Below are 25,317 nucleotides of genomic sequence, written 5' to 3' on the forward strand. Positions count from 1 at the left end.
GCGACCGCCAGTAGGTAATATATATATATATATATATATATATATATATATTCAAGCTCACAGGTTGCCCTCAGGTTCGGGGAGCACTCTAGGAACAACAATGCCATGCAGACTTCAATAGTTCAGACGTCGCGGCCTGACGCGTTTCGCTTGCGCTTTTTCAAAGGCCGTTCTCTTCTTTCACTCGGCAATGCGCGTCCCACTTAAATGCAAATATGCCGCCTGCTGATAGGTTGCAAGTTCCCACAGGATTGTGGTATTTGTAGTGAGTCGCTAATTCACCCTGAATGGGTGCCAGGTTCAGAAGGTCCCTAATGCCTGCCCTGGATGGGCCCCCTGAACTGAAGAGTCATAATTTCGGCATCGTTCCTCCCGCAATGCGCTGGGCGATTTCCCAACTCGTCGGCCCGCTCAGATTTCAGCGGTGGTGCTTCCCCCGCGGCAAGGCATGCCGCGTTGTAAATTCAAGCTCACAGGTTGCCCTCAGGTTCGGGGAGCACTCTAGGAACAACAATGCCATGCAGACTTCAATAGTTCAGACGTCGCGGCCTGACGCGTTTCGCTTGCGCTTTTTCAAAGGCCGTTCTCTTCTTTCACTCGGCAATGCGCGTCCCACTTAAATGCAAATATGCCGCCTGCTGATAGGTTGCAAGTTCCCACAGGATTGTGGTATTTGTAGTGAGTCGCTAATTCACCCTGAATGGGTGCCAGGTTCAGAAGGTCCCTAATGCCTGCCCTGGATGGGCCCCCTGAACTGAAGAGTCATAATTTCGGCATCGTTCCTCCCGCAATGCGCTGGGCGATTTCCCAACTCGTCGGCCCGCTCAGATTTCAGCGGTGGTGCTTCCCCCGCGGCAAGGCATGCCGCGTTGTAAATTCAAGCTCACAGGTTGCCCTCAGGTTCGGGGAGCACTCTAGGAACAACAATGCCATGCAGACTTCAATAGTTCAGACGTCGCGGCCTGACGCGTTTCGCTTGCGCTTTTTCAAAGGCCGTTCTCTTCTTTCACTCGGCAATGCGCGTCCCACTTAAATGCAAATATGCCGCCTGCTGATAGGTTGCAAGTTCCCACAGGATTGTGGTATTTGTAGTGAGTCGCTAATTCACCCTGAATGGGTGCCAGGTTCAGAAGGTCCCTAATGCCTGCCCTGGATGGGCCCCCTGAACTGAAGAGTCATAATTTCGGCATCGTTCCTCCCGCAATGCGCTGGGCGATTTCCCAACTCGTCGGCCCGCTCAGATTTCAGCGGTGGTGCTTCCCCCGCGGCAAGGCATGCCGCGTTGTAAATTCAAGCTCACAGGTTGCCCTCAGGTTCGGGGAGCACTCTAGGAACAACAATGCCATGCAGACTTCAATAGTTCAGACGTCGCGGCCTGACGCGTTTCGCTTGCGCTTTTTCAAAGGCCGTTCTCTTCTTTCACTCGGCAATGCGCGTCCCACTTAAATGCAAATATGCCGCCTGCTGATAGGTTGCAAGTTCCCACAGGATTGTGGTATTTGTAGTGAGTCGCTAATTCACCCTGAATGGGTGCCAGGTTCAGAAGGTCCCTAATGCCTGCCCTGGATGGGCCCCCTGAACTGAAGAGTCATAATTTCGGCATCGTTCCTCCCGCAATGCGCTGGGCGATTTCCCAACTCGTCGGCCCGCTCAGATTTCAGCGGTGGTGCTTCCCCCGCGGCAAGGCATGCCGCGTTGTAAATTCAAGCTCACAGGTTGCCCTCAGGTTCGGGGAGCACTCTAGGAACAACAATGCCATGCAGACTTCAATAGTTCAGACGTCGCGGCCTGACGCGTTTCGCTTGCGCTTTTTCAAAGGCCGTTCTCTTCTTTCACTCGGCAATGCGCGTCCCACTTAAATGCAAATATGCCGCCTGCTGATAGGTTGCAAGTTCCCACAGGATTGTGGTATTTGTAGTGAGTCGCTAATTCACCCTGAATGGGTGCCAGGTTCAGAAGGTCCCTAATGCCTGCCCTGGATGGGCCCCCTGAACTGAAGAGTCATAATTTCGGCATCGTTCCTCCCGCAATGCGCTGGGCGATTTCCCAACTCGTCGGCCCGCTCAGATTTCAGCGGTGGTGCTTCCCCCGCGGCAAGGCATGCCGCGTTGTAAATTCAAGCTCACAGGTTGCCCTCAGGTTCGGGGAGCACTCTAGGAACAACAATGCCATGCAGACTTCAATAGTTCAGACGTCGCGGCCTGACGCGTTTCGCTTGCGCTTTTTCAAAGGCCGTTCTCTTCTTTCACTCGGCAATGCGCGTCCCACTTAAATGCAAATATGCCGCCTGCTGATAGGTTGCAAGTTCCCACAGGATTGTGGTATTTGTAGTGAGTCGCTAATTCACCCTGAATGGGTGCCAGGTTCAGAAGGTCCCTAATGCCTGCCCTGGATGGGCCCCCTGAACTGAAGAGTCATAATTTCGGCATCGTTCCTCCCGCAATGCGCTGGGCGATTTCCCAACTCGTCGGCCCGCTCAGATTTCAGCGGTGGTGCTTCCCCCGCGGCAAGGCATGCCGCGTTGTAAATTCAAGCTCACAGGTTGCCCTCAGGTTCGGGGAGCACTCTAGGAACAACAATGCCATGCAGACTTCAATAGTTCAGACGTCGCGGCCTGACGCGTTTCGCTTGCGCTTTTTCAAAGGCCGTTCTCTTCTTTCACTCGGCAATGCGCGTCCCACTTAAATGCAAATATGCCGCCTGCTGATAGGTTGCAAGTTCCCACAGGATTGTGGTATTTGTAGTGAGTCGCTAATTCACCCTGAATGGGTGCCAGGTTCAGAAGGTCCCTAATGCCTGCCCTGGATGGGCCCCCTGAACTGAAGAGTCATAATTTCGGCATCGTTCCTCCCGCAATGCGCTGGGCGATTTCCCAACTCGTCGGCCCGCTCAGATTTCAGCGGTGGTGCTTCCCCCGCGGCAAGGCATGCCGCGTTGTAAATTCAAGCTCACAGGTTGCCCTCAGGTTCGGGGAGCACTCTAGGAACAACAATGCCATGCAGACTTCAATAGTTCAGACGTCGCGGCCTGACGCGTTTCGCTTGCGCTTTTTCAAAGGCCGTTCTCTTCTTTCACTCGGCAATGCGCGTCCCACTTAAATGCAAATATGCCGCCTGCTGATAGGTTGCAAGTTCCCACAGGATTGTGGTATTTGTAGTGAGTCGCTAATTCACCCTGAATGGGTGCCAGGTTCAGAAGGTCCCTAATGCCTGCCCTGGATGGGCCCCCTGAACTGAAGAGTCATAATTTCGGCATCGTTCCTCCCGCAATGCGCTGGGCGATTTCCCAACTCGTCGGCCCGCTCAGATTTCAGCGGTGGTGCTTCCCCCGCGGCAAGGCATGCCGCGTTGTAAATTCAAGCTCACAGGTTGCCCTCAGGTTCGGGGAGCACTCTAGGAACAACAATGCCATGCAGACTTCAATAGTTCAGACGTCGCGGCCTGACGCGTTTCGCTTGCGCTTTTTCAAAGGCCGTTCTCTTCTTTCACTCGGCAATGCGCGTCCCACTTAAATGCAAATATGCCGCCTGCTGATAGGTTGCAAGTTCCCACAGGATTGTGGTATTTGTAGTGAGTCGCTAATTCACCCTGAATGGGTGCCAGGTTCAGAAGGTCCCTAATGCCTGCCCTGGATGGGCCCCCTGAACTGAAGAGTCATAATTTCGGCATCGTTCCTCCCGCAATGCGCTGGGCGATTTCCCAACTCGTCGGCCCGCTCAGATTTCAGCGGTGGTGCTTCCCCCGCGGCAAGGCATGCCGCGTTGTAAATTCAAGCTCACAGGTTGCCCTCAGGTTCGGGGAGCACTCTAGGAACAACAATGCCATGCAGACTTCAATAGTTCAGACGTCGCGGCCTGACGCGTTTCGCTTGCGCTTTTTCAAAGGCCGTTCTCTTCTTTCACTCGGCAATGCGCGTCCCACTTAAATGCAAATATGCCGCCTGCTGATAGGTTGCAAGTTCCCACAGGATTGTGGTATTTGTAGTGAGTCGCTAATTCACCCTGAATGGGTGCCAGGTTCAGAAGGTCCCTAATGCCTGCCCTGGATGGGCCCCCTGAACTGAAGAGTCATAATTTCGGCATCGTTCCTCCCGCAATGCGCTGGGCGATTTCCCAACTCGTCGGCCCGCTCAGATTTCAGCGGTGGTGCTTCCCCCGCGGCAAGGCATGCCGCGTTGTAAATTCAAGCTCACAGGTTGCCCTCAGGTTCGGGGAGCACTCTAGGAACAACAATGCCATGCAGACTTCAATAGTTCAGACGTCGCGGCCTGACGCGTTTCGCTTGCGCTTTTTCAAAGGCCGTTCTCTTCTTTCACTCGGCAATGCGCGTCCCACTTAAATGCAAATATGCCGCCTGCTGATAGGTTGCAAGTTCCCACAGGATTGTGGTATTTGTAGTGAGTCGCTAATTCACCCTGAATGGGTGCCAGGTTCAGAAGGTCCCTAATGCCTGCCCTGGATGGGCCCCCTGAACTGAAGAGTCATAATTTCGGCATCGTTCCTCCCGCAATGCGCTGGCCGATTTCCCAACTCGTCGGCCCGCTCAGATTTCAGCGGTGGTGCTTCCCCCGCGGCAAGGCATGCCGCGTTGTAAATTCAAGCTCACAGGTTGCCCTCAGGTTCGGGGAGCACTCTAGGAACAACAATGCCATGCAGACTTCAATAGTTCAGACGTCGCGGCCTGACGCGTTTCGCTTGCGCTTTTTCAAAGGCCGTTCTCTTCTTTCACTCGGCAATGCGCGTCCCACTTAAATGCAAATATGCCGCCTGCTGATAGGTTGCAAGTTCCCACAGGATTGTGGTATTTGTAGTGAGTCGCTAATTCACCCTGAATGGGTGCCAGGTTCAGAAGGTCCCTAATGCCTGCCCTGGATGGGCCCCCTGAACTGAAGAGTCATAATTTCGGCATCGTTCCTCCCGCAATGCGCTGGGCGATTTCCCAACTCGTCGGCCCGCTCAGATTTCAGCGGTGGTGCTTCCCCCGCGGCAAGGCATGCCGCGTTGTAAATTCAAGCTCACAGGTTGCCCTCAGGTTCGGGGAGCACTCTAGGAACAACAATGCCATGCAGACTTCAATAGTTCAGACGTTGCGGCCTGACGCGTTTCGCTTGCGCTTTTTCAAAGGCCGTTCTCTTCTTTCACTCGGCAATGCGCGTCCCACTTAAATGCAAATATGCCGCCTGCTGATAGGTTGCAAGTTCCCACAGGATTGTGGTATTTGTAGTGAGTCGCTAATTCACCCTGAATGGGTGCCAGGTTCAGAAGGTCCCTAATGCCTGCCCTGGATGGGCCCCCTGAACTGAAGAGTCATAATTTCGGCATCGTTCCTCCCGCAATGCGCTGGGCGATTTCCCAACTCGTCGGCCCGCTCAGATTTCAGCGGTGGTGCTTCCCCCGCGGCAAGGCATGCCGCGTTGTAAATTCAAGCTCACAGGTTGCCCTCAGGTTCGGGGAGCACTCTAGGAACAACAATGCCATGCAGACTTCAATAGTTCAGACGTCGCGGCCTGACGCGTTTCGCTTGCGCTTTTTCAAAGGCCGTTCTCTTCTTTCACTCGGCAATGCGCGTCCCACTTAAATGCAAATATGCCGCCTGCTGATAGGTTGCAAGTTCCCACAGGATTGTGGTATTTGTAGTGAGTCGCTAATTCACCCTGAATGGGTGCCAGGTTCAGAAGGTCCCTAATGCCTGCCCTGGATGGGCCCCCTGAACTGAAGAGTCATAATTTCGGCATCGTTCCTCCCGCAATGCGCTGGGCGATTTCCCAACTCGTCGGCCCGCTCAGATTTCAGCGGTGGTGCTTCCCCCGCGGCAAGGCATGCCGCGTTGTAAATTCAAGCTCACAGGTTGCCCTCAGGTTCGGGGAGCACTCTAGGAACAACAATGCCATGCAGACTTCAATGTAACGCCGCTGAATGGTATGCACACATGGAATCGAAGGAAAGCGCAGTTTGCGGTGGCCCATCTATGGGCTTGAAATGTTCACAGAAATTAATGCACCATTTGAGGTAGAATTTTCGGGACTCCAATATCCACAATGCCTACGGTGAATGGACCGGCCCATCTGGGGGCGTGATCGGGCAGTGATTAATGGAGACCGGAGCATGTATCCATCATAGCGACGGCCTCTGAGGAAGAAAGCAGTGACTTTTGAAACGCGTAAGGCGAATCGCATGCTGGCTGTGTGATTGATACCACGAACTGAACTTACCTGTATCCCAAATTAAAGGCTTGCCACCTTTGTGTGCATTCGAGTGCTTCTCAATTGGTGGGACTGGCAACCGAGCTTTGATATATATATATATATATATATATATTTTTTTTTTTTATTTCAAAGGCTCTGCATTCGGAAAAGCACTCGACAGCAGATAGGAAGAATTCTTCATCTTATTTGGCATGTTGAAGGGGACTCTAGTCCGTCATTATTCCTGATAGCCAACGCGTTTCAGAGCTGTCTGCTCCTTCCTCTTGGGCAATGGAATTGCGGATTTGCACGGCTCCTGATTGTCCCATGATTCAGCTGTCTTTAGTAGTATCCGTTTCAGGTGTGCGCACTTAGTAGTTTTTGCACACTTGCAATGTATGCTGGGACATGCAGTTTTCACCTGCCACATTCTTCACCCATAGTGGGTTCCGCAGCGCCATTATATTAAAACAGGATCACAGTGATTAAGTACGCATCCTCTGTGATATTAAAAGCAGACAGCTCTGAAACGCGTTGGCTATCAGGAATAATGACGGACTAGAGTCCCCTTCAAAATGCCAAATAAAATGATGAATTCTTCCTATCTGCTGTCGAGTGCTTTTCCGAATGCAGAGCCTTTGAAATAAAACAGATATTGCACGACAGCTTCGTCGTGGGAAGAGCACCACCTGTTGCAAAGAGGAATGAGGGGCCGCCAGCAGGGATTTCCGTGTTGGAGACGGCACAGCAGACGGCAAAACTAATGAAGGGAACTCTAATCCGGAGCACACTGGAGTGCTTTTAATATCACAGAGGATGCGTACTTAATCACTGTGATCCTGTTTTAATGTAATGGCGCTGCGGAACCCACTATGGGTGAAGAATGTGGCAGGTGAAAACTGCATGTCCTAGCATACATTGCAAGTGTGCAGAAACTACTAAGTGCGTACACCTGAAATGGCTACTACTAAAGACAGCTGAATCATGGGACAATCAAGAGCCGTGCAAATCCGCAATTCCACTGCCCAAGATGAAGGAGCAGATAGCTCTGAAACGCGTTGGCTATCAGGAATAATGACGGACTAGAGTCCCCTTCAACATGCCAAATAAAATGAAGAATTCTTCCTATCTGCTGTCGAGTGCTTTTCCGAATGCAGAGCCTTTGAAATAAAAAAAAAAAAAAATATATATATATATATATATATATATATATATATATAATTACAATTATTGTTTTAAAAAAGTTTTAGCCTTCTTTCTGTGGTTGTCGGAATATCTTTATTAGAAACCATATTGCGCTTTATATACACCACTGCATATGAACATCTTCTGCTTGTAAAATAAGTAAGAGCTCCTTGCTTATATAATAGGCACACTAGTCTGGTGACTGCACATGGCCCAGCTTTTTAGACAGCCCTTAAAATGTAAGAGGAAATGCGTTCAAGAAGTGAGCAAAGCAGTACCCTATAAAGTCCTTCACTGATCAATAAAGCAATTTGGTTACAAGTGAAAGTACAATAATAAGTAGCAGTAGCAAACACATGGTCGCCATTTTGAGCATGGATGAATAGCCATTCTAAAAAGCAACATTCAAAGGTATGTCACTGACATACCACAAATTTCCACTACACAACTTCACACTACACCACATAATAAAACGCCACGCAATTCCACAACAAAAAATTCCAATCCAACACATCTCTCCCTTGCACTTCCACCAACCCTGTCAACTCTCCCCCAAACACCCACTGCCCCTGTCATCTCTCCCTCACACTGCCCCTACCCCCTCTCATCTCGCAATTCCACTGCCTCCTCTCATCCCACCCTCACACTCCCTATCTCCTCTCTATACAGACTGCTCACGCATACTAAGTACAGTTTCTTTCCCATGCCATTTCAAGGTTCCTATCCTTCAAACCGATGCTCTCCTGCTCTTCTTTGGGTGTCTTTTGCATACACAGGTCCTCCCTCTTTATGCATCTGTGGCCTGCCCTCCTCTTTCTTTCTTTCTTTCTTTCTTTCTTTCTTTCTTTCTTTCTTTCATTCTTTCTTTCTTTCTTTTTCTCTTTCTCACACACTCTTTCTGCTCCTCTGCCTCAAGTTCATTCATTACTTCACCACTTCCTGCACAAACTACCTAACCCTCTCTATCTTCCTATCTATTCTATGCAACTCTTACCCCTATCTATTCACCATGCCACATGATTCCACTACATAAATCCACTCCGAACCACACAACATCACCCACACAATTCCACAACTAACTATTCCATTCCAACCCACATAAATCTACTCCTCAATACATACATCCACTACACTCCAAAACAAAACACATGGATAAAAAACATTCTCGTTTACAATGCCAATAGCGCTAACTCTCCCAAATGCGAGACCTATTGCATTGCAAATGCTTGTCTAAGTAATGCTTACATTTAAGCTATGTCATATAAGTTGCATCTGACGATGCAATGTCACGCGACATGGACCTGATGTACAGGGGAAGTACCCTGACAGCAGGAAGGGTAGAGCACTATGTCAATATACCCACTGGCCATTAATGGCAGCAGTGAGTCATTATACCCGATAACCACGAAAGCACTAGAAACAACATCCAACATTCCCACACTGCGTCTCTGTCTAGGAGATGTGCCTATCAGGACAAACTACGTCATGGGTACTTTGTGACGTAGACTGCAGAGGTGGGACGTCATCTCCAGGCCTTTGACTACACACAGCGATAAGCTGGTCATCCCATAGATACAGCAGACATGCACTGGCATAAGATACTTTCTAGTTTCCCTGCGAGACATAACTGGAAATGTCCACTTTTCAGATGGCTGATGGGAGAGTCCTGTAAATATATCAGGAGAAAAGTATTTCCCGTGGGTGTAAAGATTTAATTGTGGACTGTTTCAGAAGACATCATTTGCAGTGAAATCTCTCCCTCCCAACTTTGGTACTGTGCCTCTACTGAAAAGCAACCAAGCAACCACATCGATAATATGAGTTTTCGAACAAGAAAAACAAAGTGCCCTCCCGCTCAGACTGCATTCGAGGTGTAAGAACTAGCAACCCACCTGTCCAGCCATTGGTTCAAATATTTTGCGAACGGAATCCTCCACATCTTTTGAAATTTCTTTCTGTGAGAAAATAAGAAAGGTCATTGTAATTAAGCGATGGAGTCGCACAAGTAAAAATAAGTTAAGTTTATTTGTACCAGTATCCAGGCCTGCTGGTGAGGAGAAAAGAAACACGTCCAGCCGTCACCAGATCAAACGACTAACGTGACATAGCCCTCATTCCATTACTGACATAATCCTGACATGGCCCACATTCCATTACTGACATAATCCTGACATGGCCCACATTCCATTACTGACATAATCATGACATATCCCTCATTCCATTACTAACATAATCCTGACATGGCCCACATTCCATTACTGACATAATCCTGACATGGCCCGCATTCCATTACTGACATAATCCTGACATGGCCCACATTCCATTACTAACATAATCCTGACATGGCCCACATTCCATTACTGACATAATCATGACATGGCCCACATTCCATTACTAACATAATCCTGACATGGCCCACATTCCAACACTGACATAATCATGACATTGCCCACATTCCATTACTGGCATAATCATGACATAGCCCTCATTCCATTACTGACATAATCATGACATGGCCCACATTCCATTACTAACATAATCCTGACATGGCCCACATTCCATCACTGACATAATCATGACATGGCCCACATTCCATCTGACATAATCATGGCATGGCCCTCATTCCATTACTGACATAATCATGACATGGCCCACATTCCATTACTAACATAATCCTGACATGGCCCACATTCCATCACTGACATAATCATGACATATCCCTCATTCCATTACTGACATAATCCTGACATGGCCCACATTCCATTACTAACATAATCCTGACATGGCCCACATTCCATCACTGACATAATCATGACATATCCCTCATTCCATTACTGACATAATCCTGACATGGCCCACATTCCATTACTGACATAATCCTGACATGGCCCACATTCCATTACTGACATAATCATGACATTCCCACATTCCATTACTGACATAATCATGACATGGCCCTCATTCCATCACTGACATAATCATGACATGTCCCTCATTCCATTACTGACAAGATCATGACATGGCCCTCATTCCATCACTGACATAATCATGACATGGCCCTCATTCCATCACTGACATAATCATGACATGTCCCTCATTCCATTACTGACAAGATCATGACATGGCCCTCATTCCATCACTGACATAATCATGACATGGCCCTCATTCCATCACTGACATAATCATGACATGGCCCTCATTCCATCACTGACATAATCATGACATGGCCCTCATTCCATTACTGACATAATCATGACATAGCATAGCCCTCATTCAATCACTGACATAATCATGACATGGTCCACATTCTAAAAATGACAATAAGCTAAGACATAATACCTGACAACCGCAACTATAGCACATGCCGACCCTTTTTTTTTGATGTATGGTTATAAACCCCAACAAAAGTTACAAACGGATGAAAATCAGAACAAAGAAAAAAAAGGAAAAAGACAAGCATTGGTCTCGCTTTGTTAGAGTTGGTTGGAGCTATTGACAATGAAAATGGCAATGTTTTTTTATTATATGCGCACAGAGAACTTGTTTGAATCTTCCTTTGACGCTTTTAATATAAACTAAATACTTCAAAATTGATGACTGGGTCCAGTTTTTTTTAATCTTTAATGATTTACTCTGCTGATGATTGATTGTGCAATAATGCTAACATAATTGATTGTTCCACTCTGAACCTCTGCTCTTTTAATGCCAACGGTGGGAAGAGCATGGTCTGTACCCAACTGTGGTTTAAAGCCTGGCATCTGCATGCGCAGGCCTGGGAAGCGGGAAGTGGCTCCAGTCCTGGCGTGCTGGTGCAGGGGGCGCTGTGGGAGGTGGAAGCCCCAATCGGAGCATAGGAGCTGCTGCAGAGCCTCTCCAGGCAGACAAGAACTACCTGTGCAGTGTTGCTGGTGTGCACGGGTCTGTTGTGCACAAGAGACTGAGCAGACCCACATGAGTAATGATAATGGACCTGACTGTTTGATCTGGTGTTGGAAAGAATAATGTTAGCCTGCAGGCAATAAAGCCGTGGCAGGGGAAAACCTACCCTCTGAGTATCGTATACTGAGCTCTGGGGCCCTACTAGAACAAAGAATCTAAAAATAAATGCACTTACGCCTAGAGTGTGTCTGTGCACCACACAAGTGCTACAACAAGAAAGTGGGTATTAGCCACGATACAATCTCTCAGACCCACATCACAGTGCATGTGAATGGCCCAGCAATGATCAAATGGTGATGGTGGGTGTGCCAAATGCAAGCGCTGTATTAGGCCAGACCTAAAACTGTATATAGTACGAGACCTCAGAGGTAGCAGCTCTGATATGGTCGGCTTCATGCACTTCACCTCTTGAATATTGGCGTAAAACAATATTTGAACAAGAGCAACCAATGATTAGCTCACACTCTTTTCTTTGAATGAAATTCAGCATTCAGAGTGGTTTATCAATCAATCAATCAGCTTTATTTCGATATAATGAATATCTTAAAAAGCAGTACATAGACTAATGAACAATAAAAGAATAAAAGGAGCCAATACATAGAAAAATAAACATACATTTCATACTACAAGTGGCGCCAATAAATTAGATAAAAACAGTTAAAAATACAGATTAAACAAGATACAAAAGCCTAATTGATCTAATACGCCAAGCCCATCCTAGGAACTTTGCTAAGCCACAAGCAAAAAAGGGCCGTGGGTCATTTTTCAATATACGTAGGGCCTCCTTGTAATGTCTAGTTCCAAGTTCTCTATAGAGTGGCTTTAACCATCTACTGCGGGGGTCTACATAAGCCGGGCATTCAAACAACAAATGGGGAACAGACTCTGTCCTATTTTCACAGAATGGGCAGGAAGAGATTGTTTGGGCCGGAACCTTCCACCTAGAGGTCAGTTCCCCGACGGGAAGTAGACCTACCCTGAATTGGAAATATAGAGCCCTGTCCCTGCGGTTTGTAATTGTATCCAAATATGGTTCACAAAAAGACACATCCTTTACCAAAAGGAAATCCAAGGTGGTCCTGCACAAATTGGCATTACTACTTCTGCCATCGGCTACCCATCTCCAATATATCTTCTTTAGGACAGATTTTGGGGGGGCGGTTCTATTGTTCCAAGCGTCGCCTAGGCCAAGATTGCCGAGAAGGCGCTTGACTTCCCTCAACCAACGAATCTTTGGCCAGCCTGGCAGGGCCAATACATCAGTTAAGCCTTCCGCGTAGCTAGACATTTCTGGGACTCTCCAGATTCGCACCCATAAAAGGAGAGGACGGAGCCTAGCCTGATCACTAATTGCCCGAGTACCCATATCTAGAAGCAGTGGAAGGGTTGGAGTACTATGGGGGAGCCCCATTAGATCTTTATGGAATTTACTTTCTGAGCGGGATAACTGATCCACATTGTGTACCCCCCAGAGTTCAGCTCCATAAAGTGCTGCACTGACACCCCTTGCCCTGTAGATGTCTAATATAGGGGCAATGGGTTTGAGGGTTGAGGCACGTTGTTCCTTAAGAAGGGCACCCACCACCCTCTTGTGGGTCAGCAGCATCTTTTGGTGGTGACATTTCCAACTCATGGAGTCGCAGAGGTGAATACCGAGGTAATCGAACTCCGTAACCCTCTCGAGGGGAACAGAATCTAAGGTCGGTGGTTTAGCTATCTTTTTCGGGGGTTAAGGACCAGGTACTTAGTTTTCCCTGTGTTAATAACTAACCCCCTTGTATCACAAAAAGATTTAAAGCTAGTTAACAGACTCTGCAGGCCTACCGGGGTTTTAGAGATCAGGAGGGTATCATCTGCAAATAGAAGGGTAGGTATTCTTCTGCCAGCCAGGGATGGTGCATCTGCAGGATGTTGCAGCAGGTGCTCCACCACTCCATTAACATACAATGAGAACAGAGTGGGGGCTAGAACACATCCCTGGCGTACCCCTCTATTTACAGGTATTCGTGCTGTTTTTTGTCCCTGATTACCCCACCTGATCTGTGCAAAATTGTCAGCATGTAGTTTAATTAGCATGTTTAATAAGTATGGTGGAATGCCCTGTTCCTTGAGCACACTCCAGAGGTGGCTGCGTGGGACCAGGTCAAAGGCAGTCCGCAGGTCAATAAAAGCGAGATACAGACTGCCTTTGCCCAGTACAACCACCTTCCAATACAGCATCATAAGCCGGAAAGATTGCTCTATCGTCCCCATGCCCGATCTAAAACCGGCCTGGAAGTCAGAAAGAATGCCCTTTTCCTCAACCCACTGCAGTACTCTGCCCAAAACCACTTTTCCCGCCACCTTCTGTGAAGAGTCTAAGAGGCTTATGGGGCGATAATTGGCAGGGTCGTTCCGACTCCCTTTTTTAAAGATTGGAACAACCTCAGCACCCTTCCATGAGACCGGGAAAGTTGCCCCATCAAAACTAGCATTCAGTAGGGCAGCAATAAGTTTTCCCCACTCCTCCGGGTTAATGCGTAGCAAGTCCCCTGGTATGCCGTCCGGACCCGCTGCTTTATTGGGGACAAGGCATTTGATCGCCCCTACCACTTCCTTGGCTGTAAACAGGAGCTCATCATTAAACTCGCAGGGTACTAAGGGATACTGTTTTGGCAAACTTACCCCCTTACCCGGGAGCATGGTGTAGAGCTGGGAAAAGTGGTCAAACCACGCATCCTCCGGTATGTTGCATGATATCATTGTGTCCACGGGTTTATCCCTAGCTCTTAGTAGGTCCCAGAAACCCTTCGGGTCTTTCCTTGAGCTTGCGGCCTTCAAGTCATACCAAAACTGGTTCTCCCATTCTACCTTTGCCTTAAATATAGCCCTCCTGTAATTGCCCCTAGCAACGCTTATCAGGGCTCCATTCTTGGATTTCACTGCCTTTATTAATTCCCCTTTGGCGTCGCGACAAGCAGGTGAAAACCACCCAGCAATGCCCTTCGTAGCGCCTCTTTTATAAGCCCTTCTTCCCGCATTATGGACTAAAAACAGTTCGCCTAGTGCGTTCGTAGTTTGGGCAAACAGTGTGGGTACCTCCTGCACACTAATTGGGGGGGAATCTAAACGAGGTACAATATTAGCCATTATGGATTTTACCTCCAAGATCTTTCCCTCATTACCAGCAATGTTCTTCCATTTCAGGCGCCTACCATCGTTAGAGGGACACACTTCATGTGTTGTTCTCCACACGTGGGGGATTGGGGGTAGGGAGCATCCCATCCACAGAGGGGACAGACAGAGACAAAAGGTTGTGGTCACTATCGATGGACGGCAAGACCACCATATCCACCAGGTGAGCCCACAAACGATAGTTCAGCAGAATATAGTCAATCCGTGAGGAATGCCCTACTCTGTTGAACGTATGGGCCCCCAATTGATCTGAATTGGATCTGCCATTAGTTGCTCTAAGGCCATGCTCCAAGCAAAGGGCATTAAGGTCAATGGCACTTTGGGTCCATCTTCTAATTGGCGTAATTTGTAACGGTGGAATACCTCTCCTTGCATCATCGTCTCTGGTGCCTAGCACATCGTCCACAGCAAGGGGTTCAAATGTACACTTAAAGTCGCCCGCTAGCATGACAAGGGAATCAGCGCTACAATTTCTGAGTTCCTCGTCAATGCCAGTTGAGGGCAGGGTGGACGAGCCGCCCCGTGTGCCTCTGACGTAAATATTAAAGATTTCAAGCACTCTCCCTCCACATGGCCCTCTCACTGTTAGCCTCTGAAGGTCAGGAAACTTGGTAGCTATACATTTAATGGAGTACCGCAGGGAGATGCTTACCCAAATTAATAGCCCTCCCGAGGGGCGCCCCTTCCCTCCACTCGGTCGTATGGCAGGAACGAAATAGGTGGTATAACCCATCTTATGTAGAGGTTCCAAGCACCAGTTTTCCTGGAAAAAGCAGATCCCAAACGGTTCTATGAATACATTCCAGTCTGGTATGCTTGTGTTCCGTGCAAGGCCCGCTATATTCCAGCTGGCTACTTTCAGGGACACACTGCCAGCCCCTCCCTGCCCCATTGCTGATTCACTTACAGGAGGGGCATTAGCAGTGGCAGTAGCCACCTCAATAATAGGCAACGCCACAGCATCCAGGATTAAAATGTCCCCCTCAACTGACTCCCTACTGAGCAGTGATGACGCGAGTGCTTCGGGTGAAGCCACCGGTGAATGCCCCCTAGAGATAGTTGGTGAAAAAAGGGTACTAGTAGGTGACCCCACCAACTCCTCTCCAAATATTAGGCTACTAGCTAATCTCTCCCCGGGTGCCACGTTATGCATCTCCTGTATTGGGCAGATTGCATGTCAGTAGCCTTGCCAAAAACGACCATGCGGTTGACAAGGGGTATTACCAAATAGGCTAAATTGGGAGAGGCTTCCACGAATCTGTCTACCATCCCAATCCTCCCACATAGGGGTTCCGGCTGGCCTCACTGGCAAATTAGGGGGATTAAAATAACTAAGGTCGCGGATGCCAATTGGTCCCCCGCTACCTGTTGGGCTATGCTCCCTCACAGGTCCATTGCATACAAAGCTAGCAACCCTTGGATCCTCAAAATTTACTATGATACAATCCCCACTTATAGTTTTTTGCTTAGTACCAATCCAGCCAACTCTCCTTACGTGGATGATCCGTCCCTCCCAAAATTTGGGCAAGGGTCTGTTTTCTTTAAGCCAAAATAGGGTCTTGTTATACAGTTCAGCAAATGTCTCACGCTTACCCGGGCTGAGCACAGGCACCCACGTCAACACGGCTACATAGGGCTGACAGTCAGGGGGGAGATTAACATTGTAGGCCCTCCCACCCTTAAGACCCTCACCTGTCTGCTGTGCATGGGTCTTTACAGGATTAGCTGATTTAGGTGTTAAAGTCTCAGGTGTACAAGGGGCTACTGGAATGGCGGCTGAGGTGATAGAGTTTGCTTTGCCAGGGGTGCCAGAAGCTGTGGCACATGCCGACCTTTTACCTAAGATGTTGTTAGCGGCCTTAGGGGGCTTTAATTTCTCTACAGGCTTGAGTACTGATGGTCCAGGTTTCCTCGCTATCCCTACAGCCATAACGGTAGGATGCGAATTACCATCAGTCACCTCAGGTACAACTGGCTTAATGCCTGCTGTAGTAGCTGTGCCTTGTTGAACTATAGGGGTCTCCCTGCTGTCAGTTCCCCCCCCCCGGCCCATCCTCCCTAATTCTTAAATGCAATTTAATGAATGATTTTAGGGAGAAAAAATTGTCTAGGGTTGCCTGCTCCATTTTATCCACCCGCTCTGATAGCCCCCTGATTTTATCTAACACCGGGAGGAGTAAGGATTTCATCATTTTCTCCATGTTTTCAATTAGGAGAGACTCTGGGGGTGAGGACGCTGCAAGGCCACCAGTCTGTTCTTCACAGGCACTAACCACTGGCCCTCCAGATGTACCCTCCCCCTTCTCTCCCTCTAGCACGTTGGAATCCCGCCCTACTGCCTTACGTAAGCCACCCGTCCTGACGCCAACCCACCTAGGTCTCTTATGGTCTTTAACCAGTCTACCTTTCCGTGGGGTAGACAATCTTTTCCTTTTAGTGGGGACTGAGTGTATTTCTGCCTGCACCACAAGGGCCGATGGTGGGGGCGACATCGGGTGAGATAAAGGATTAGCCAAAGGCAACGAGGAGATAGCTGTCTCATTCGCCATTAGATTGTTTTCAGCATGCAGTGCCGTGGCCGTCAAAATTTCCAACCCATCTATACTAGCTCTTAGGGCGGCCACACGAGGGTGATCCAGGGGGGAAGGGGCGGGGGCAGATGGGTCCAGTGTTCGCTCTGGAGAGGGGACCAAAGCTATCGAGCCCAGCGATGATCGTCTATGTCCAGGGGGACCTCGAGATAGCCGCCGCTCAGCCATGGCGATTTCTTTGTCAATAACATTAGCCACACGAGTAATAAACTTATCCATAGTGCCAACCATACCCCCTCCCCTCCCCCCCGCCTCTCCTCAGGCTTTTGCCTGAGCGGGTTGACATCGCTACAACAAGACCAGCCCAAATGTAAAAACAAAACCCCTAGCAGTAACCTAGAGCAGCTAGGGGCAACTAATTATATGGGCTACCTGATAGCAACAGTCAAGATTTTCGGGGGGGGGGGCCCAGCCCAGCCTCCTCCGGCCGCAGACGGCCCGCCCTCTGCCAGGGCTCAGCCCGGCGTCGCCCGCGCGCGTCCGCGAGGCGGAGGAAGCTGCCTGTTTTTAAACGCCTCCAGGCGCAGCAACCAGGAAGTGGGCGGTGTCCTGAGGCAGGTTGGGTACTGTAGTCCGCCCCACTCCGCGGTCGAGCGATGTCAGCTGCTCGGCGGCGGGGGCGACCACAGCGTCAGGGCTCCTGTAATGCGGCGAGGTCACTAGTGGCAGCGCGACTCCCTCGTTCGACTGGACAGGTAGAAATGCTCCCCGTTCCTCTAAGGGAGCTGCCTGCTTTTAAACGCCTCCAGGCGCGGCAACCAGGAAGTGGGCGGTGTCCTGAGGCAGGTTGGGTACTGTAGTCCGCCCCACTCTGCGGTCGAGCGATGTCAGCTGCTCGGCAGCGGGGGCGACCACAGCGTCAGGGCTCCTGCAATGCGGCGAGGTCACTAGTGGCAGCGCGACCCCCTCGTTCGACTGGACAGGTAGACTTACTGATAAAGCCTTCTTTTTTTACAAATAGTTCGGCTGTAAGCGATATAAATTGGCCTTGCTCTACACAAGTGCTGTAAAATCACATATAGAAGAATGTTCTGCACCTAAAGTGAGAGACGCCCATAAATCCTACATTATATTTTTAGATCGAGCCTAGACAGCGCATGCGCTATCGCATGACCTGCAGTAAACACAATATGGAGGGTCATTTCTCTTGCCCCTTGCCATTCGTTAACTCTGGGATTGCTCTTCTTATCTGGCTTATTGTTAGCTGCTGATCTGATAGGTCACTTCCGTTTTTGTAGGAAGCGGCACCGACCAACTACAGTTTAGTTACGCTGCTGGCTGTTATCTTTTAATTTAGGGACTACTTGTTTCATATGTAGGCACCGCGGCCTATAGCGCCTCAGCCGGCGCCTTGTCTCAGCGCCTTGTCACAGCGCCTGTGACTTACACCCACAACCGTTCTCTGGACCCCGGGCCCACCTCACAGCACTGGAGTTAGGGCATTGCACGCTGCTGCACTTCCACCCAGCTCGCGCACGGGGAGGTGGCATTGTAATGTGTGCTCCTCTGCATACGGAGCACTTGACAGAACATATCTGCCGGCAATGGCATGTGCGTTCTGCTCGGAAGTGGTTTCACCCCAGTGAGGTACTGAGAACCAGTTTTGTTTCCAACACAACATTGCAGATCCGTAATGCTGTAAATGACTACCATCTTATTCAAACCCTGAAGCATGAAGGGCTGAACTGTCCCTGCCCGATCTCATCTGTGAATTGAGAAGTGAGTGTTTAACTCCTGGAGTCACAGGCATGGTTACTCAATCACCTGATACACCAACACCATGATGTGGAGCTGCATGGATTCAGACTGACTCCGTGGAAACAAAAGCCGGGACCTGACTTTGTAAAACTAGAACATGCGCGCGGATCGTAGATAACAGAGTTCGAAGCCCGGGAGAGTGTGCGACACGCTCCATCTAACACAAAAATGACCTCCAGAATGCCAGCCAACAAACACCAGTCAATGCGCAGCGAATTTTCCAACCCAGTCACACACCCCAGGAATGTGGAATAACCCTCATGGGACTCTCCGCTTGAAAACAATCATCTAAACTCAGAAACCTTCTGATCTAAAGAGATGCCGGCCTCTTCTTTAAGCTAGTCATCAGTCCCTCACTTCCGCCAATAACGACATCAATTACCTGGACTTGCAGGTGCGCAAGGCACTATATTAGACACACGAATGCATAGAGGGAGGGACGGAAAGACAGACAGACAGACCATGGAAATGGGTAATATTCAAGGGCTATCGGAAAAATATGTTGTCACTAGATTTACACACAGGAAATGCTGCATAGCACTTTACTAATTTAGGAAAGAGTATTTTCCATAATGTATAAATAAAATGTGGATTTAAGAAGCAGTTATTGAAATCGTGTACAATGGATCGATCCCCGCATTTTCACATGTGCTGTCATTAAGCTGCGTAATGGTTTATGTGGCGTCTATTGGAATTTCCATTGATTCACTGGATCGGCTATTGACCAATCAACAACGCTTAGCCACGCTTTTGTCCAGTGGCATTGCATGGGATATTGGCCAATCAATGACAATATTCCCTCTTTGGTCCAGTGATTGTTGATGCGGAAGGAGGTTCCAATATAGTGGTTAGGGCTGTGATTCGGACTCAGTCCTTTGGGTCAGAGTCCGGCTTTCCCCTTGACTCACCGTAGGTCACCCCAAGCAACGGCTGGTCTTGCACGCCTCACATACCTCCGGGTTATTGCTTGGCGACTGCCCGCTGCGGTGGCGTAATTCAAAATGATGCGAGCCCACCCCTGCAGAACGTGTTTTTGGTGGTTGGGGGGAGGCGGGTGCGACTCCCATATGTCACAGATAGTCATAACCCTGAGACTGAATGCGGACCCCCTGAAGGGAGTCCACCGCCTTGTACCGAGGGGGCTTTAGGGGCCTACGATTCGCTCCTGGTTCGCTGTCGTTGCTGGTGGGAAGCACGGTCCTTTCTCAAGCCATACTCCACGTAAGACTAGGACAGTTATTCGCCATTTGTGCGTCTTTACTTATGAGGCCACAAAAAGATAGCTCAGTGTGTCAGTGTGCCTGATGCAAACTGTAGTCTGCAGCTGTACGTTTACGCCTTGAGGTGTCACTTAGTGTTCAACTTGTGCAACTTCTTTAATGACTATCAGAAGTGACTGACAATAATCCCAGACGGTGGCGACGCTACGGACCTGCACTTTATAGAAAATACACAGCGTGATACGGTTCCGGCTGCCCCAGCCCTTCCAGTCTTTTCAATACAGTGTCATGGCATTTCCTAATTTTGTTAAAAGCCACCCTATTTTCCGTATTTTATAGTGGCAGTCAGTTGCACGTCGCGCAAGATTTGCCGTGCCACTGACACTGTCCCAGCCCTTGCTGTCTTTCCTACACAGTCACATGGCATCTGCTCCGTTTGCCAAATTTTTTAAGGGAGGGAAAGTGTTCGAGTTCGGGAGTCCAACAATGTGCTTTTCACAGCTTCTTGGCGCTACAAAACTGGATTATTTACTTTTTCTACTGTTTTAGTTCACACAGTCATGGCGCATCCATTAAACGCGTGCAGTTACATATGCTTTATCTTGAAATTTCTCGTTTTTCGGCAAATGTTATAAAAATCAAATATGGCAGTAGTAGTCAGCTGAACGTAAAGCAGGACTTCCTGAGCCATTGATACTGCCCCAGCCCTTCCAGTATATCTGACGCATTATTATGGAATTTTACTAAAAGGCACCATATTTTTCGTCTTTACAGCGGCAGTCAGCTGCACATTAAACAGGACTTCCCCTGCCACTGACAATCGCGTAGCCCTTCCTGTCTTTCCAACGCAGTAACGTGGCATCTACTGCTTTTGGCAGCATTTTTAGGGGAAGGAGAGTGTTCAAGTTTGTGAGTCCACCAACGTGCTACCTGTTCACATCTTTTTGGCCGTGTTAAATTGGATTATTTTATGGATTGGATTAAGCGCGTGCAGGACCATCTCACCTTCAGGAAACACCTCAAGACCTGGCTATTCAAGCAGTAGCAGCACCCCCCACCCCAGCGCCTTGAGACCCTCGCGGGTGAGTAGCGCACTATATAAATGTACTGATTGATTGATTGATTGCAGTTACACGTGCTTTCGTTTGAAACGTCTTGATTTTTGGCAAATGTTAGAAAAATGAAATGGGCTAGTGGCAGTCAGCTGCAGGTAAATCAGGACTTGGTGTGCCACTGACACTGTCCCAGCTCTTCTAGTATATACGTTGCAGTAACGAGGAATGTCACAGTGGCAGTGAGCTGCACGTCAAGTACTACTTGCCCTGCAACTAACACTGTATCTCCTTTTATTTCTTTAAAAGCCACCATATTTTTTCCTATTTCACAGTGGCAGTGAGCTGCACGTTAAGCAGGACGTCCCGTGCCACTGACACCGTCCCCACCCTTCCAGTATGTCTGACGCAGTAATATGGAATTTTTTAATTTTACTAAAAGGCACCATATTTTTTACCTCCTACAGCGGCAGAATAAATTGGGGGTTTGGTTTGAAAAAGAAAGGCAGCTTTAATAACACAAGCATTTGCAATGCAATAGGTGTCACATTTATGAGATTTTAAGCTGTTAGCATTGTAAATGGCAATGTCTTATTTATATGATTTGATAAGTAACACATAAATTAAAGGCAGTGTCATTTACAATGCCAATAGCTCGCGTAAATGCGAGACCTATTGTATTGCAAATGCTTGTTATATTTTGCATATGCTATGCAACATGTTACCCTAATCATGTCATTATTCTGATTATAACAGCACCTATAAATTAAGAAAACATAGTAAAGTTCAGCAAAACAAAACCAATGTGAGCGAATGATGGCGATATAGTGAATATTATCACTCTGCTGAACACCGTAAGATGTGTCACATTGCTGTTTTTTGCCAATGCTTTCTGCCTTTAAAATCTATCCTATTCTGTTTGTAGAGGCTGTCTAGTGTTGTCTTTCAAGTAGACACAGGTAGTGTTGAGTTGCACTTCCCTTCCAAGGGCACCGCTCTGACAGCATCTGAGCTCCTTTCACGGTCCCAGTCCCAGTCCCAGGACCTGGCAGAAAGGGGGGGTCTAACATTCTCTCCCACAGCAGCTTTCTGCCGCTGACCGCGGCCCCCGCAGGGGGCCAATAGGCGGTCGGCGCCTTAGTGGCCCCGGGGCACCGGTCACCCATCCCCACCCCCTCCCACCGGGGGGGGGGCGGGGACACAGACCGGAGCCCCCCTCCTCTGGCTGGGCCGGAAGTGACGCGCAATGCGTGTCACTTCCTGGGCCCTGGTGTGAGGGGGAGGCTATTTAGCCTTCCTCCACCCTTCCTGGCGACCTCTTTGTCGCCCACCTCGCCTTTTCCCTCCCTACCGCTTACCCGGCGTAGGCGTTGGGTGGGGGGGTTTTCTGAGCGTTGTAATGTTTTCCTTTTCGTTGCAGGCAGAGTTACAGGGCGATCTGGAAGCAGGCCGTTACAAAGGGTACCTCTGCGCGGCACCAGTGGTGGTGCCTGAGCCAAAACGAGGAGCCTCATGGGAGGTCCCGGAAGCCGTGTCGGCGCCCCGCTAGTCCTGCGGGCGGTTGTGGGCCTGAACAACCGGGGGCTTGCTATGCGACGCTCCGCCCCGATAGGGGGGCGTGAGTAGAATTACCAACGGCACGTGATCATAGAAAGAATCACCTGGAGGGCAGCAACGGCGGGCATCGCTCCCGCGCTGCCCAGCTCATCAGGCGGGCAGGCGACCCAGTTGGTTGCCTGCCCTTGGATCGCCCGTAAGATAACCCACCCATTACATATTCTGGAATTATGTAGTAAACCTGCAGCATTTGTTACCCAACACCAACTGTCTTGTGTGTGTCATTTGGGTAACCTAATTATGGGGGGAGGGGGGACAGCGGGGTGCCCCTGGGGGTACTATGCACTGCTGTTCCCTTAGATGCTTCAAAGGAAGCTTTCTCGTTTAGTAAATGATCAACAAAGCTTCTCTGAACTGGAAGAAAAGGCAAAGTTCTCTGCTTCCCTGGAAGAGCTGTTCCTTTTGTAAACGTGACCTTAAATGGTCTTCTTGTATAATGCAGAGCTGTGTTTTCTTATGCTCTTCTGGGTCCACGGGATCTGCCTGTCCTAGGGCCGCCACGAAATGCCCGACTGGCATCGAGCTGCACAAATGGCATTTTTGAATGATGTGATTTTAAGGGGAATCTATTATGTACTGAAAAGATTCTTAAATTCGGCAACTTATCTGCAAGGCACCTCTGACGAGAAAATAAACGGAATCTCTCTTGTCACTGCAGGAAATAGAGCGAGGGGATGTTTTTCGTTCTGTTGCCTCATGTTTACAAATCCCCTTTTTCGTTTTTTTTACACAAATGGAGAATACAGTAAGTGCGTGGGAAACCAAGAGAGAGCTGACTGACACGCAGCCCACGACATGTGGTGGACAGAACATGGAAATAAATATATAGATAAAAGACATTGACATAAAATAAGAATGGACACGCTGGGATGAGAGCAGATGTGGTTTATTTTCTACAGGGGGTCCTCTGGTCTCATTCAAAGATCAGTAACAGCTCCACGTTTACTGTTGTGTCTGCCTTTTAAAAGCGCCTACAATAAAATGCGTGTGCAGGCCTACCTACCTGCGGGTGACAACTCCTAGAGCTGGAAAGGGATTGCCATAAAGCCCTCTGCCGAGCCTCACAGGGGCCCCATGGAGAGGGACTACTGAATGACACGCTGGAGCTGAACATCGAAAAAAGAAACAAACAAAGGACTACAAAATGATGCACACCGATGCCACGCTGCTGAAATAGAAGTGAAAACCACATCTGAGAAGGGATGGCCGACCAGGAGGAACAATGAGTGAAATCGCCTGGGCATCAACCAGGCACCCAACGGAGGGACAAGTACATCCGGGTGCACCAATAAGAAGGCAGCATTTCTGAATGGCCCAGCAACCAACAAATGGTATTGATGGGTGTGCCAAAAGTCTACAGAAGAGATTACAACAGGTCTTGCAGATAGCTCAAGCGCATTTTTAGGCTCGACCTAAAAAAACTAGGATAAACCAGAATGAGTGCCGAAAGAGGAATGCATAAGGCACACCCCAATCAGTTACTCCAAAACATAATCCTTTAATTTCCTAAGTAACCTCACACCAGTTACTCCATCTCCTAAAACGGGATCGGAAAATTTGGATGTAAATTTACCTCGTGAAACGGGCTTTATAACGCGCGCCCAATCACCCACTTTGATGACTTTAGGTCTGACTCTATGGCATGCGTCATGATACAATTTTCCTTTAATCTGTGCTTTATTCAAGTTATCCCTTGCTTTGCCTATTTCATCACCAAGGGAATTCTTTCTCCCAGATTTTTTCAAAATCAGGCGTTACACCCGTCATACCATGTTTTCCTCTAATAAGAAAATAAGGAGACACTCCAGTGACCGAAGGTGGAGAAATGTGGTAACTCCACAACTTTTCTTTAAAAAATTTGAATACATCCAGCTTATTTTCCACTGCAGTTCGAATACCCTCCTTAATAAATCTATTAGCCCTCTCAACTTGGCCATTGGCCTTTGGACAATATAGATGTGCTTTCTCTGAGACAATGACATTGATTTGAGAAACACAAATATTTTGGAAGACACAAATTGTACCCCATTGTCTGATATGAGCACTTTCTGAGAACCTTCCACATAGAAAATACTCTCTAAAAATGGAAATCCATTTAGAATAATTATCAACCACAACATTTAAAAATCTGCTCTGTCTGCCCAAACAGTCATATGTTCCTGAAACATCAATGGAAATCTTTTCCCATGGTTTTTGTAGACAATCTTGGAAACTAAAGATTCAGAAGAGACCTTCCAGTGTTTATCAGAGTGGATACACACTTTGCATCTATCAACATGCGAGTCCCACTTGCAGCCATCCCTGGCCACCAATAACGTTGATTGAGTATTTTCTTAGCACCATCCCTGGATGTCCTAAATGAGCTAAATCAGTAAGTTTCTCCATCATACCAGTAGGAGGAACAAACAAATCCTGTCTCATCAAAATATCATTCTCAATGGTAGGCTCATTAGACACCTGTTCATAACTCCGCAGGCATGAATCAATATTTCTACTTGTAGCCACCCATTCATAGCATGCTGTTTGACCTTGAGCAACAACTCATCCTTGACAACAAAATCAAGCCATTCACTCTCCGAGATGATAGCATTAAAAGTA

At 48.5% G+C, this 25,317-nt stretch overlaps 1 protein-coding gene across 1 annotated transcript in view; it reads right to left on the reverse strand.

Moving 5' to 3' along the window:
* LOC146813824 (calpain-1 catalytic subunit-like) overlaps positions 1 to 25,317 on the reverse strand; it is a 400,682-nt gene that overhangs the window by 120,473 nt on the left and 254,892 nt on the right. Inside the window, exon 13 of the mRNA XM_085610280.1 lies at positions 9,261 to 9,323. Within this exon, the coding sequence (XP_085466406.1) occupies positions 9,261 to 9,323 (63 nt within the window). The remainder of the gene's footprint in view (positions 1 to 9,260; positions 9,324 to 25,317) is intronic.

The sequence above is a fragment of the Triturus cristatus genome, chromosome 6 (assembly GCF_964204655.1).
Source record: "Triturus cristatus chromosome 6, aTriCri1.1, whole genome shotgun sequence".
Lineage (NCBI taxonomy): Eukaryota > Metazoa > Chordata > Amphibia > Caudata > Salamandridae > Triturus > Triturus cristatus.